Source organism: Trachemys scripta, chromosome 16 (assembly GCF_013100865.1).
Source record: "Trachemys scripta elegans isolate TJP31775 chromosome 16, CAS_Tse_1.0, whole genome shotgun sequence".
In the NCBI taxonomy this organism is placed as follows: Eukaryota; Metazoa; Chordata; order Testudines; family Emydidae; genus Trachemys; species Trachemys scripta.
In genome coordinates, this window is record NC_048313.1 from 20987735 (window position 1) to 21003937 (window position 16203).

The window sequence follows — 16203 nt, forward strand, 5'->3', positions numbered from 1 at the left end:
GCAAATTTGGAGCCTTTTAATTCAGTCATTTCTGGGGGGTTGTTCATGTAAGGTGAAAGACTATTTTGTTGCACAATCCTGGAGCTCAGAAATAGCTGAGTAACTTCCCTCAAACTTACATAATAATTTGCCTCCAGGCTGCGCTGACTCCTGGGAAATTTCTGCCCAAAGGGAAAATGTGTCTCCCCCAAGATGTGAGCATGTGGAAACAGAGGCCTGGGCTGCAAATATCACCCAAACTAGAGCAGAGTTTGCTACCATGAAAGCTGGAGACCACACAGCAAGCTCTGCCGTCCACTTGCTTACGTGTGGGTATGCTTAAAGCTTGGGTCAGCGTCAGCCTGAACCTTTTTGTCGTCACGTGCACCAGTACCAATGGAGCACAGAGCAGGTGCAACAGGCCACCAAACAGTGCAGCCTGGTTGTCATTGACACTGCAGGCACTTGACGCCATTCTGGCAGTGCACATGGAAATGACGCACACACTCACTGGAAGGCCCCTGCCCATGGCCAAAGTGGTGCAAAGTTCTGCACTGTTCTATAATGGTTTTTAGTCTATAGGAACATAGGACTGGAAGGGACCACCTGGGTCATCGAGTCCAGTCCCCGTTACCAGAGGCAACCCTGTTTTAGGACCCCACTCATAAACTTACCAAGCTCCATCTTAAAACTAATTAGGTTGTTTGCCCCCCACTGCTCCAATGGGGAGGCTGTTCCAGCATCTCCCTCCTCTAATGATTAGAAACCTTCTCATTTCTAGCCTAAATTTACCCCATGCCAATTTATTCCCATTTGTTCTGGTGCCAATGCTGTCCTTTAGCTTCAAGAGGTCTTCTTGATCCCTGGTGTTTACCCCTCTGATGTATTTATAGGTAGCAATGACATCCGCTCACACTCCTTTTTATTTTATTTATTTATTTATGTATTGCTGGGATAACGAAGCCCAGCTCTTTTAGTCTCCTCTTGTAAGATCGGCTCTCCGTTCCCCTAGCAGCCCTTCATTGCACCTGTCCTGACTCCCAGGCTGAATTCATTTTTCTTGAACATGGTTGACCATAATTGCACACGTTATTCTAGATGAGGCCTTGTAGAAGGGCATTAATACTTCCCTAGCTCTATTGGAAATACCCCAGATACACTCTGGGGTCACATTTGCCTTTTATTTATTTTATTTTTAATACAGCCACATCCCATTGGTGGCTCACAGTCATCTTGTGATCTTGCTCCTAGGCTATTTAACATTTTTAATAATGACCTGGAATAAAATAGAAAATCATCCCCGACAAAGTTTGCAGATGACAAAAAAATTGGGGGAGTGGTAAATAACGAAGAGGCAGGGGCGGCTCCAGGCACCGGCGCAGCAAGCGCGTGCCTGGGGCGGCAAGTGGCAAGCTTCGGTGGTAATTCAGCTGCGGGGACGCTGAAGGCGCGGCACCGGCGGACCTCCCGCAGGCATGCCACCGAATCTGCATGACCAGTGGACCACCCGCAGGTGTGCCGCTGAAAAACGCCTGACTGCCGTGCTTGGGGCAGCAAAAACCATAGAGCCGCCCCTGCGAAGAGGACAGGTCACTGAGACAGAGCGGTCTGGATCGCTTGGTAAGCTGGGCACAAGCAAACAATATGTGTTTTAATATGGCTAAATGTAAATGACTACACCTGGGAACAAAGAATGGAAGTCACAGTCATATGCTGGGGGACTCTATTCTGGGAAGCAATGGCTCTGAAAAAGATTTGAGGGCCGTGGCAGATAATCAGCTGAACATGAGCTCCTAGTGTGATGCTGTGGCCAAAAGTGCTAATGCAATCTGTGGTGTGTAAATGGGGAAATCAAATAGGAGCAGGAAGGTTATTTTACCTCTATATTTGGGACTGGTACGACCGTTACTGTAATCCTGTGTCCAGTTCTGGTGTATGCAATTCAAGATGTTGATAAATTGGAGATAGTTCAGAGAAGAGCCACGAGAATGATTAAAGGATTAGACAACATGCCTCTCAGGAGAGACTCAAGGAGCTCAATCTATTTAGCTTAACAAAGAGAAGGTTAAGATTTGACTTGATTACAGTCCATAAGTAGCTACGTGAGGAACAAATATTTATTAATGGGCTCATCAATCTAGCAGAGGAAGGTATAACACCATCCAGTGGCTGAAAGTTGAAGCTAGACAAATTCCAACCAGAAATAAGGCATAAAGTTTAAACGGTGAGAGTAATGAAGCATTGGAACAAAATCAAGACTGGATGTTTTTCTGAAAGATCTGCTCTAGAAAGTTTTTTGGGGAAACTCTATGGCCTGTGCCATACAGGAAATCAAACTAGGTGATCACAATGGTCCCTTCTGGCCTTGGAATCTATGAATTTATGACTGATCATACCATGCTCATCACCACAGTGTAGGATGACCAGACAGCAAGTGTGAAAAATTGGAACAGGGGTGGAGGGAAATAGGTACCTATATAAGAAAAAGTCCCCAAAATCGGGACTGTCCCTATAAAATCGGGACATCTGGTCACCCTACCACAGTGTCTGAGCACCGCATGACCTTCGTGTAAACGGAAGTCAGTTTTACAAACACTGTGCACTCGTGTAAATGGTGAGACATGGTGCAGGGCAATGTCAGATCAGGGCCTATCCCTCTATCCACCCAGGTTCTCAGATTGGCATCCATTGCTGTTGCATCTGAGAATCTTTATCCATCCATTCAGCCCCCTACTCATGTCTCTATCTCACATGTGTGATATATATAACAGGGAAGGCTATATATAACCTATATTTTGTGTGTTTACACAAAGAGAGAGACTCCCACAATTTTTGTCTCCCTGTGCTAACTATAAGCCATGTCTATCCTTCCCAATCTATGCTACTTCTTATATTGAAGTGGGAAGCTCAATTTACAGCAAAAATTGCATTTAGAGGAAATGACAGAAATCCTGAGTGATACTAAAAGTCTCCAGAAAGACCAATTTTTTTTCAGTGCAGACTCATTTACCCAGTGAAGGGAAAAAAATGAAGAGAACCTTGTCAGTTCCTCATTGCATTTTCACCAGCCTCTTCTGACACCTCCATGCACCCACTAGACAATCAGAACATCATGTTGGACATTGCACATCTTCCTTCTTCCAATCCACTGGGGGACTGAAGACTTCTTCATGTTCCTCATTCTTCTTTCCGGCAGATCTCAAATCGGATTGTGCTATATACTTGGAGTTGTGGAGGCACCTTAATGAAAATTGAAGATGACATAAAAAATGATAGTTGAGGCACAAAATATGTATGTGTGTGCGCATGTGTATGTGTAGCGTTATGAATTACACCATGCAATGCTCTCTTTAAACTTTTGGACTGTGGCTTTTAAAGTTTTTAGTGTGAGACTCAACAGCCCCTTCTACTATTCCATGCACAGTCACTCTTTCTCTCATGCCTCACCTATGCTCCTGTAAAAATCGGCAACACCATCACATGACCCTCCTTTAGGTCCCTCTATAAAACTCACCTCTGCAGTAATGCATATAAAAACCTCACAATAAGGGTAGGCAGCTGGTGTGCTGCAACCACTATCTATTGTGCTGACCATAGCATCTCATTAATACCTTGGGATCCCCCTCAGTCTGATGTATCCACATGTTATTCCCCATCTTACCCTGGGCTTGTCTACAAAGGAGAAACTGCCCAAAATGGCTGTTCTGGAATAGCTGCCCATGTGGACCCTCTCTTCTGGAATAAAAGAAATTTCATTCCCGAATACAAGTGACTTTTATTCTGAAATAGAGAGTCCACTGGGAGAGGTATTCTGGAATAGATTATTCCATGGTATCCTATTCCGGTCAATTTCCCCAAGCTGCTAGGCCCCAATCCTGCAAACACTTCTACCATGTCTACATCAGGAGCCCTTTACTAGGATAGGAATACCAGCATACTATACAGGCAAAGTGCTCCTAGTCAGGACGCAGCTATAACCAACAAGGCTGTGTTTTGTACACTATAGTAAAACCACCCGCCACGAGTGTAACAAGTTATACCAGAAAAGGCACAGCTTCATTAGGGGGTTCTGTTGGCACCGCTACCGCTCTGGGGTCACTCCTCTTCATGCCCCTGACTGACAGCTATGTCAGCAGAAGTCTGTAGTGTAGATCTGGCCATGAGTAACCCCATTAAAGCTACAGTACTCATGGTAGTAAGTTAAATACTTGTGAAAGGCCTGGTCTATGCTACAGAAGTTGTACCAGTATAACAGCATAGGAGAGGGGTGTGATTTTTTATGGGTATAGTTATACAGATATAAGCCCTTGTGCAGATGCAGTTAGAATCATAGAAGATTAGGGTTGGAAGAGACCTCAGGAGGTCATCTAGTCCAACCCCCTGCTCAAAGCAGGACCAACACCCACTAAATCATCCCAGCCAGGGCTTTGTCAAGCCAGACCTTAAAAACCTCTAAGGATGGAGATTCCACCACCTCCCTAGGTAACCCATTTATCTCAGTATAAAGATGCCTTATACCATGGTAGCTTATTTTGCCTCCCAAAACAGAATATAGCTTATTCTGTCCACATTAGGAGGGGACGTGGTCTCTTTAACTCTACAAGCAGCCAAACTTTTACCTTATATCTGCAAACACTTAGGCTTGGGTTATGTCTACACTACGAGTGCTGCTGTAGTTGTGGCGCAGTAGTGTCGTAGCGTAGATGCTTCCTACTGTGACGGAATAGGTTTTTCCATCAATGCCGGGAATCCACCTCCCCAACCTAGCAGCACTTATGTCCGGGGTTAGGTCAGTTTACCAACAGCGCTTAGGGGCGCGAATGTTTTTTACACCCCTGAGCGATGTAGCTAGGACAATCTAAATTTTAAGTGTTGACCACAGCTTGGTCTACACTTCAAACTTATACTGGAGTATTGGTCAGAAGTGTGAAAAAAACAGACTCCTGGTGACATAGATATGCCAACAAACCATCAGTATAGGGCTTCTGTTGATGTAGCTAATGTCATTCAGGGCAGCAGTGTGGGAAGAAAACCCTTTTTCTGTTGGTGTACATGCCAGGGCTACGCTGGCATAAGCTCTGTAGTGTAGATAGCCTTACTCTCATGCTTAACTTCACTGCAATAGGTAGTCCCCATTGAAAGAACCAGCCACAGTAGTAAAGTTAAGCACATTTGTAGCTTTGGGATTTTAGATTGCAAAATTTGGGGGAGGAGCCATCTTTTTTGTCAACTGTTTGTACAGCACCTAGCACAATGGGGTCCTGATTTTTAAAATAACTTATTAATGAAAACAGGAAAGCTCATTAGAATCAGGAATGGAGGGAAAAACACCCACCACACATTTTTACTTTAAAAACAAAGCATAAGCCTACACTTCACACATCATGCACTCATAGAATCATAGAATATCAGGGTTGGAAGGGACCTCAGGATGTCATCTAGTCCAACCCCCTGCTCAAAGCAGGACCAATTCCCAACTAAATCATCCCAGCAAGGGCTTTGTCAAGCCGGGCCTTAAAAACCTCCAAGGAAGGAGATTCCACCACCTCCCTAGGTAACGCATTCCAGTGCTTCACCACCCTCCTAGTGAAATAGTGTTTCTTAATAGCCAACCTAGACCTCCCCCACTGCAACTTGAGACCATTGCTTCTTGTTCTGTCATCTGCCACCACTAAGAACAGCCGAGCTCCATCCTCTTTGGAACCCCCCTTCAGGTAGTTGAAAGCAGCTACCAAATCCCCCCTCATTCTTCTCTTCTGGAGACTAAACAATCCCAGTTCCCTCAGCCTCTCCTCATAAGTCATGTGCTCCAGATCCCTTATCATTTTTGTTACCCTCTGCTGGACTCTTTCCAATATTTCCACATCCTTCTTGTAGTGTGGGGCCCAAAACTGGACACAGTACTCCAGATGAGGCCTCACCAATGTTGAATAAAGGGGAACAATCACGTTCCTCGATCTGCTGGCAATGCCCCTACTTGTACAGCCCAAAATGCCGTTAGCCTTCCTGGCAACAAGAGCACACTGTTGACTCATATCCAGCTTCTCGTCCACTGTGACCCCAGGTCCTTTTCTGCAGAACTGCTACCTAGCCATTCGGTCCCTAGTCTGTAGCAGTGCATAGGATTCTTCCGTCCTAAGTGCAGGACTCTGCACTTGTCCTTGTTGAACCTCATCAGGTTTTTTTTGGCCCAATCCTCTAATTTGTCTAGGTCCCTCTGTATCTGATCCCTACCCTTCAGTGTATCTACCATGCCTCCCCGTTTAGTGTCATCTGCAAACTTGCTGAGAGTGCAGTCCACACCATCTTCCAGATCATTAATAAAGATATTAAACAAAACTGGCCCCAGGACCGACCCTTGGGGCACTCCGCTTGAAACCGGCTGCCAACTAGACATGGAGCCATTGATCACTACCCGTTGAGCCCGACGATCTAGCCAGCTTTCTATCCACCTTACAGTCCATTCATCCAGCCCATACTTCTTTAACTTGGCGGTACTCCCCACAACCCTCCCCTGCAAGGCCTTGACAAGTAACTGTTTTGCCTTATAAATATTATCTTATATTGCAAAACATCAATTGTCTATGTTAATCCATTGTGGTTTCTTCCCTTCCCCCTCAATCACCACCCAACCCCATATAAAATATTGAGCATAATATTAAAAATTATGGTGGGGCCTTATACAAACTTTGCTACATGCGCTCTGTGTTCATGAGGGAAAGACTCTATTCCTCTACAGTTTCAGGAGAGATGGCAATTTTAAGCTTCTATTAATTTGGCTGCAAGTTTATATTTCATTGCAAAACTGCCCTTGTTTCTTTGGAAGCCAAGGACAATAGCAAACACACCCAGCTTCTTAACATCTGCCATCTTTAATATGTGATTGGCCAGGGATTAAGGTTGCAAAGGAAGGTCCCAGTGAAAGTATTTGATAAAGATATTTTTTTCTTTCTTTCACAATACATCCCCCATCCCCTGCCATCCCGTGTCTTTAGTTAGAGACAAACACAAAGCTTGAATGTGGCTGCTCTTGGGATTATTAGCAATTTAAATAGTTGGAATTCTCCTAAGAGTTTATGTTGATTGTGGACACTGGAAACTTGCTATTTCACTTTTCCTACACACACACACACACACTGAACATACACTGTTTATTTGCATTCAAGAAGAGCGGAGGGTGGAATTCAGGTTTCACTGAGCTTGCTAAACTCACAGTGGCCCTAAAATTTGATCATGATGAGCCACTGTGCAGGGAGATGGCAGATGTGGCTTGGCTCCTAACATAAAGCCTGCTCCTTGAAGAAATGAATGCTGCTACCTGTTTGGATTGGCTGTGTCCAAAAAAACATGGAGACCACATGTGAAATAGAGCAGGTGCATTGGCATGGAGTAGGCCTGGCTGAGTAACTTCTCTGATTCAATTAATACAGCCCTGGAGTGCTTCAGACGGAAGCCCATATAGACTCTTGTTTTATTCACATATACAAAGCCTCTTTTTTCCCCCCTTCCCTTTCTAGTGCAAGCTTTCCTAGGTGCCATCTGCATCCAGATTTCAGTTGACAAACAAGGGGAGAGTGCTGCTGAATGAATTAAAGAGACAGGACCTTGTAAATATTAATCAATATGCTTTTTTCTCTGTTTGGCTCTGCAGGAAGTAAGCAGATGGGGAATGGGACGGCCCTTTTACCCAGCTGAAGAGTGGGGATAACGTCCGCCTAATGAATTCCACCAGCAGAACATTTTTACATAAAATCAATGGCTGGATACGAGGTTTAAATATTTTATTAAACCTTCAAGTGGTCAGAAATGTCTAAAAGTGGGATAAACGCACCCAAGTCTTTGCTAGTTTTGTGCAAATGTCCCAGATCTTGTGTAATGAAAGGGGGTGGCTTTCAAGATGGGACAAGGGCCCTTGGAGATTGGGAAAGAAGAATGAATGGAAGGATTGCATTCCATAATTAACAGTTGGAAATAAATTGGCTCACTTAAATTCTACTCAAGTTTCTAGTCATTCAGGTGTTTCACTAATTCACTGATGTCTTGTGTGGTTCTTTCCAATAGATGGTTTTGTAATAAATCATTACACACAGATTTTTCCATTGGGGGAAAAAGTGCATTTCATTTTGCACCCTGCCTTTGGTAAAAAAAACAAAAACCCCAAACCCTTTTTTAGAGAATGGTTTCTTCAGAGAATTTTCTTCTCCATAACTAATAAGAAAGGCGGAACATGAATACATTTTAAGCAAAAGTCTTATCTGTTAATTTTTAACAAATTGAAATGAATTATTTTAATGCCAATTAACTTGTAGCTGTCCCTTATTAATAGTAATTTAGATTAATATTTCTTGGAAGCAGGAACATTGGGCTCAGTGTTACGTGCTCGGAATATCAACTGGAGAAGAAAACATCACTTTGAGTCATGAGGAGTTGAGCTCTTTCTTTTTTTCCCTTCTTCATCTGAGCCCTTGTTTTTTCAGTCAAAATTCAAAAAGTACATCTTTTTAATGGGTGACTGTCTCTAAAGGTTGCTAGTTTAAAAAGACAAGAGGATTATATTAAAGAGGCTTAAAAACTATCCCATAAAAATTAGATTTCATGATTTCTCCAAAGCCTCCAGTTTCAGGGTCATTATATTGATATATAGATAGATAACCACCTTTAGAAGAATGCTAACAATCAAGAAGTGTAACATATTCTCTACATTCCTAGTACCTTCTTATTTCAATTAAAATAGGCCAATAGATCAAAATACAATTAAATTAAAACTATTCTACAGGATCCACCTTCCTATAAGGTCTGGCTGATGAAACTAGAGTATAATTAATCATAAATTTTCTTACCCACTGATTCTTCCAAATGAGACTTAATTTGGGAGAGAAGAAAGAAAACCCAGACATCTGAAATTAAATGTTATTGCTGGAGAAGGTGAAGGGGGGGGCGAAATTAACCAAGGCAGTTGACCATGGCTTTAAGAGAAAGAAAGAAAAGACATTTTAGATTGAAAAGTTGCCTTATAGGTATCAGTAAAGCCACTTTGGGATTTCTATTAACTAGTGTCCACCTGATCTATACAGAAAGTTTGTTGCGTTTCATTACTAAACTCTCTCTCTCACACACACACACAAACAAGAATGTTCATCCATTTTCATTGCAAAAGTAATTTCAAACTTCATCGGCTAAATGAAGATAAAACGGTGTATTATGGTTGGATACAGGAGAAGGGGAGGGGGAAAGAAGGGGAGGGAGGGATGCTCCATTAAAAAAAAAAAAAACCCCACAGCAAGAAGATGCATGCAAGCGAACTTGGGAGTGTGAGAATAAAAAGGGACTTACCTTGAGCAGCCCAGCAGATATTCCAGGAGGGTCTGGTGGGGTGGGCTGGGTTGGGGGGAGGGATGAAGTCATGTCCATTTCTCGCAGCCCAGAGAGAGATCTGCTGTAGAAACTGTTTCCTATCATCCCTCTTGTGTGTTTGCCCAGAGAGAGACTGAAAGTTACAAATTGCTGCCATTAACTCATCAAACAGTCCCTCTCCCGGTGAACCTTGGCCATTGGCCAAGAGCCGGCCACGTGATCCCTCCTGCCAATGTATCGAATTTCAGCTGGCTTTTCCTCGGGCTCCTGGACGGGGAAGTGCCCCATTTGACATGGTGCAAGGCGGCCCGGGGCGCGGGACAAGGGGGCTAGCGCGGGTGGGGGCCAGGGCCATGAGAGGAGGATGAACCCTCAGCCAGAGCTGGGCTGGGGGGGAGAGAGCAGGGCTGGCTATGCAGGGATCTGCCTTGGGGAGCAGAGACTCCGGCATTTGCAGCAGAGGCCGCGCAACATCCGCTGTGCTGGGGAAGATCGCTGCGTGCCGGGAAGGGAGCTCCCAATTGCAGGGCCCCACCCGCCGCATATCCCCTCCCCGCCCGGCCAGCCCCATCCTTTCCCCGCTCCCTCTCGTTATCCCGCGCCTGGGCCCAGGCCCCTTTACACCCCCAGCCAACCTCCCAGCGCCGCTTTCTCCCCAGGTTATAACTCATCCTGCTGCAGTCCCTACCCACCCAGCTCTCCTGACCCCGACTTTCCTGGGGGGGGCCTGCCTCTCTCCTCCTCCGCCTACCCAGCTTGCCTTATTGGACCCCGCTCCGGGGGTCGGGGAGTGGATCGGTACCACGCCTGTAGCCAGGACCCCCCCAGCTGTAACTCTCTGGTGCTGCCAGAAGATAGAGGGGACCTCTCTCAGGATGTTTACGGTGACACGAAAACTTTTGAGTGGATGAGAGTCAAAAGGAACCTTCCCAGAACAGGTGAGTCTGAGATAGAGGCCAATGTATTTAACTGTGGGTGGCAGATCACTTGGAGAGACCAAGTAACGTCACTAGGTAATAAAAGTGCAAGATATTCAGGTGCCTCCCCCCCCCCCCATAGGCGCATGCCTGTCTCTAAGCAGGTCTATTTGCCTTAAATTTTCTCTCTGTCATGATGTTTGTTATGATTACCTCCAAACTACATTCGTTCTCCCGATCTGATTGTGACTTTCAGAACTTTTTTTTTCCAATTAAAATCGTCTTGTGTCTAAGATTATTGCTTTCTTTAAAAAAAAAAAACATTCGAGGGGAAACAAACTTTTATTTTTTAGAAAACACGAGTTAAGAGGAAACTGACAAGTTTGTCTACAATTGGCCAGAATGGTCCCAAAATAATTGTTTGATCTCATAGATGGATAGCTATAATCTTAAACATATATCAAATATTTATTTGATCTGTAATATATATACGTATACATATATAGTTTGAAATAAATTTTGAACATGGGGATTGGGAATGTGTGTTTTTGAATTGGGTTATTGTTTCCTTGAAAAATGAACCGTTTTTCAATATTTTAAAATGCATTTTACAGGAATCTGACTTTTGTCTCGTTTTAATTTAGGCGCGACAACACCACCTGTAAAAGTAATTTAGCGCAAAATAAAAGAGATGAAACAGCGTCCTACTTTTGTATAATTTTAGCAGGTTGGTAATTAGCAAGTCTGATTTTTAGTTCTGTGCGCTTGGAATTTAGCTTCAGAATTATTCTACAAAAAAATCTGATCTTGACAACGCTCAGTGCATTGCAAAATTCAAAGGGTAGCAGTTATATTCGTTTAGATTACTCCCCAGAGGAAAGTACATGTATTACCTTTTTCAAACTGAGAGGCGGAAAAACTTTCTCCAAATAGTAAGCCTTGTAATGAAACCATTTTCTGAACTCATCGATAAAATCGGTGTCTTAATAGATAATTAAAAGTTTGTTTACTTCCAACTATATCTGGCTCCTTTCATCATAAATATCTTCCAAGAGATTTATCTCTGAGATTTTGCAAAATATTGTATAACTTGAGGGGTCTTTTTAAAAAAAATCACAACTTTCTTTAAAATTACCATAGTAGAACCATCTATGCAAACAGATTCGCATTTGCTTCAACCGTTTTCCTGGAAAGTTTATTCCAAGCTTTTGCAAATGTCTGGGTGAAGTATTTTTTTTTTAAGTTAAATGTTGTTACACAGTATCTCTAACTAACTGGATGTGAAATGATGTATTTTCTCAAGTGGGAGGGATGGGGAATGCACATTTCATCCCGGTTTTAACCTTGAAAAAGGAGATCGTTTGGGGTTTCGAAAGGAATTGATATTTTCAAAGGCGATCCAGAGGAACAACCTGAGATTTTAATGCTTTTTAAAAAAAAATATTCAAACCGAGTTCACTGCCTTCAAGGGATTTCCTCCGCCGTTTGAGTTTAAAGTTCTTTTAACGGCAATAGACAGTGTGATTTTCCAGTTTCTTGAAGTTTGAGTGAAGGGGAACAGATTTTACGTGTGCCAATTGATGTTTGCTTCTCTCCTTGTAACTTTTCTGGTGTGGGCTGAAGGCAGGGTTTGTGCAGTTTTCTCTTCTGATGATCTGGGTCTACAAACGGCTCCTGTCTTCTCCCGAACAAAGGGGAAAAGTTATTCAAATAACCAAGAAAGCGGCCGCGTGGGGTTAATATATTTTTTTAAAGAACAGCTAAAAGCTTTCTCTTTGTTTCGTGCCTTATCTCATTGTTTCACCTTCAAGAAGGGAAGGAGAGGAGTCGGTTAACTGTCATTCACCGAGAGCAAAAATATAACAAGCTGGGGAAAGTTCTTTTTATTTTGCTGATACTGGCCATATATATATCAATCAAAGAACAAGGATGAATTTGAAAGCGTTTGCAAAACGAAGGAAAAAAGCAAATAAGAGTCAAATGGTTTCAGATGTTTTCAGTGGGTTTCACATACATTGAAAAGATTTTTTTTTAATGTATGCTCATTTTTCAGCTAGATACAAAGGTAGGGGGCTATTCTTCATGCTAAAGTCTAATAAGAAGTGTGTGTGAGAGAGAAGGTGAAAATTAGAAAGACAGAAGGAGACACACAGGAAGGGAAGAAGATAGATTAGAGACAGAGAGAGATGGAGTGAGAGAGATTTGTTCTTTGATTCGAAAGTTAAGATTACGCTGATATGTAAACGCAAAAACTTAGACGTCAGATTCAACTCTGCAAAAACAGATTATCTGCTAAATCTCTGACTCAACGCTGCAAAAAAACAGATGCAGATTATCTCCCTTCATTTAGTGCATCGCTTTAATAAAAATGTTTGGAAAAGAAAAAGAAAAGAAAGAAAGAAAGAAAGAAAGAAAGCTGTAAATGGAGATGCGAACTTCTGCTGCGGCCTGGAGCACGAGACTTTATCCCCTCAGGGAGTGGGGGACCCATTGGGGCTCTAACAAGGCAGTTGGCCACTCCAAGGGAAGAGTTGAAAGTGAAACTACCTGGGGGCTGAGTTATGGCACCAGAGAAGCTAATGGCTTGTAGGGCAGGCGACTCTGGTGTGTAGGGACCGAGGCAAGAGAGTGAATCTGCTGCACTTCCCCCCCCCCCCCCCCCCGCTTCCCCACCCGTCTCTGCCCTGACTGTCTGTGAAACCTTCGTGATCGGCATTAGTGAAAAGAGCTGTTAAGGGTTATTCACCCCCCCCCCCCCCCCGCGCGCCCACACACACACACACACACACACACACACGTGTTTCCCTCAATCTGAATGTTTCTGGGGAGAGAAAGAAAGAAAGAAAGAAAGAAAGAAAGAAAGAAAGAAAGAAAGAAAGACCCGGGTTCTTTCTACCCATCTCTGGCATGTTTCCCATTATAACAACCTTTCCTTCCCACTTAACCCTTGGGCTCCCGCATCCTGCGGGTGTTCCGCCGCCAGGACATTGGGTCAGCCTGTGTGTGTCTTTTAAGGCAGAAAACCCCAGAGCCCCGAAGCAGGGCATTGTACGGTACCCCACCATGGGGTGTAAAGTGCACATCTCTGACTCTTTATTCACTGCTCCTTCAAAAACCCCAGGGCCGGCTGGTGACTTTCTATGAACTACAGAGCGCAAAGGACTGAAGCCCACGAGAGTCTAAACTGTTTGTTACTTGTGTTTTATATAATGAATATATACAATACACAGGTACACACGCACATATTTTATAACACACACCCACATCTATATAAACACACATATATACACATATATGCCTAATTAATATATATATTCCAAAATATACGCATATTACAATACATATTCATGCTGCAAAATAAACCTATATACATACATGACACTATTTTTCAATATGTACATTGCAAGAGGCATCTACATATATACCTATTGGTAAATACACACACACACACACACACACATACACACATACATATATATATATAGTGGGAAAGAGGCACATGTATATGATTATTTTGCAGAATAAATACCTATTGCAATAGGAGTATATTTTGCAATAGGGATCTATGCATATAATAAAGAAAGATAATGGAAAGTATATGTGTGGGTGTTTGGGGGGATATTATTCACGAAAAAGGTGTATTTGTATTGTGGGGGTTCTGAAAGAAAGAAAGAAAGAAAGAAAGAAAGAAAGAAAGAAAGAAAGAAAGAAAGAAAGAAAGAAAGAAAGAAAGAAAGTTAGCTGGAAAGGGAGCCTCCTAGTTACTAACCTCATGTGTTTTAATAACCATCTCCTCCCCACCCCCCTTCCCTTTGTCTCCAGTGAAATCAGGAGACTGTGGCTTTGCTGGGGAGACAAACGCAGTCTCTCCCAGGACAAACTTCAGCACCAAGCAGCTGACCGAACTGGAGAAAGAATTCCACTTCAACAAGTACCTGACCCGGGCCAGGCGGGTTGAGATCGCCTGTGCCTTGCAGCTCAACGAAACCCAGGTGAAGATCTGGTTCCAGAACCGCAGGATGAAGCAGAAGAAGAGGGAGAGGGAGAGTTTCCCTGAGGGATCAGCTGGCTGCAATGGACCGGAGTCCTCCTCTGACAAATCAGACATCACCTCCCCAGCTACCTCTCCTAGCAGAAGTAACGAGGCTACCACGCCTCCAATCTGACCGAGGCTCTTGCTTTGTTAGAACTTCTGTTCTGATCTCGGACAGAGAAACAGAAGAGAGACTTTCCCATCAGAAAAGATCCACTCAGCCCCCTGCATTCATCTTGCTGGGGAAGAGAGAAGGGTGCAGTGCTCCTGGCAAACTTTGCAATGGACTTGGAGATGAAAGCACACACCAAAAACATGTGCAGAGACTTCCAGACTCACCACCATTACCACCATCAATAGCACAGGTGCCAGCAGTGTGTTGTTAAATCGGTGTCCTTCCAATAGATGCAGGTGGTATATTAATAAATGCTGTGCTAAAAAAAAGCCACTTTCCCCTCAAAATTCGTAGAGCAGAGGTGAACAGAAAGGGTCAAATATTTTTTTCCAAAACCATGAACTTTTTACAAAAAATGCAGCCAACAAAAAGTTTTCACACACTCTTGATTCTTTGTGAGTAGTTGTGACATTTTTTCCACTAAAAGTTTCAATTACATTTTTATTCACAGTACAGTTCTAGTTTTTCCACAAAAAGTTTCTACAACATCTTTAGTCACAAAAAGATTACTAAAAGATTGCTAAATTTGTTAGTCTCTAAGGTGCCACAAGTACTCCTGTTCTTTTTAAAAAGATTACATTCATTTTTTCCACAAAAAGGCTCATTTTTCATGGAAGGGTTTGATGAACTTTTTTTGCTAGAAGTTTTGACAAATTATTTTCCCCCAACAGTTTTGATATGTGCTTTATTCACAATACGTTTTGATGAATTTTTTTTCCACAAAAATTCTTGACAAAGTTGTTTTTGATGAATTTTTTTCACAAAAAGTTTCACCATTTTTTCCCCACCAAATAATTCAATGACATGTTTTCCACAAAAAGTTCTGACAACAATTTGGGGAATCATTTTCATATTTTAGCTCTAATTCCAAATGTTCCTATTTCACTAGTTTTCTAGTTTTAGAAGGAGCTAGAGCCATTATCTCCTGGGAGTATCAGGGGGTAGCCGTGTTAGTCTACAAAAACAACAAAGAGTCTGGTGGCACCTTAAAGACTAACAGATTTATTTGGGCATAAGCTTTCGTGAGTAAAAACCTCACTTCTTCGGATGCATAATTACTCTCCTGGGAGTAATTATTTTAGAGATATGTAATACAGTTACATACCATTTTGGTGAAATTTCTAGGGAAAATAATGCTCTTCAGAAGTATTTTTAAGACCAGGACATTTTTCCTGAACTCAGCATTCTGGCCACAGACAGTCATTCTGGCCAAGGATGGTTATCACATTTTCTTGAATGCCATCTCTCTACTCTTGTGCCCACACATCTAAACGATACCCTAGTGGGTGAGTTAACCCTCCCTCTGATGTGATACAAAAGGGGCAGAAAGAGCCTCGTCTCAAGCCCATTGAAGTCAATGGAAAGAATCTAGTGGTCTTTAATGGACTTTGGATCTAATCCATATGGAACAAGTTATATGCAGTATAATCAGTGGGCTGACACAGATATTTGATAAAGCAAATATGATGTTTCCCCCATCTTTTAAATGTGCTTTCCTAGGCTAAATGCACCTTCAGCACAAATGGAGAGGAGAGGAAATGTGAGTTCAAAATCAGGCTTAGAAATACAAGAGACATGGTAATTGTGCTATAAATAACCCCTTCAGTCAGTAAAAGCTTAGAAGTGTATTATTTATTTTCACATTTCCGAGGTTCTTCATTAACATTTAAATCTCCTAACAGCTGGGAAGAAACGCACTCTTCATATTAAAAGTGGATTTAATTTATAGCAAGGAGTAGTTGAGT

The 16203-nt window shown here is 42.7% G+C and overlaps 1 protein-coding gene across 1 annotated transcript; it reads left to right on the plus strand.

Moving 5' to 3' along the window:
- Positions 1-9604: 9604 nt before the first annotated feature.
- On the plus strand, positions 9605-15453 carry LOC117889005 (homeobox protein Hox-A1-like). The gene is made up of 2 exons (XM_034792804.1): positions 9605-10271; positions 14073-15453. Exons 1-2 carry the CDS (start codon positions 9698-9700, stop codon positions 14414-14416), a joined length of 918 nt encoding a protein of 305 aa, XP_034648695.1. The 5' UTR covers positions 9605-9697; the 3' UTR covers positions 14417-15453.
- The last annotated feature ends 750 nt before the right edge of the window (positions 15454-16203 follow it).

Excerpts from the sequence above, each read along its gene's own strand:
- LOC117889005 (XM_034792804.1), top strand. The coding sequence starts at position 9,698 with ATGAACCCTCAGCCAGAGCTGGGCTGGGGGGGAGAGAGCAGGGCTGGC. Across the intron at positions 10,272-14,072 it reads AAGGAACCTTCCCAGAACAG|TGAAATCAGGAGACTGTGGC; the intron begins GTGAGTCTGAGA and ends CTTTGTCTCCAG.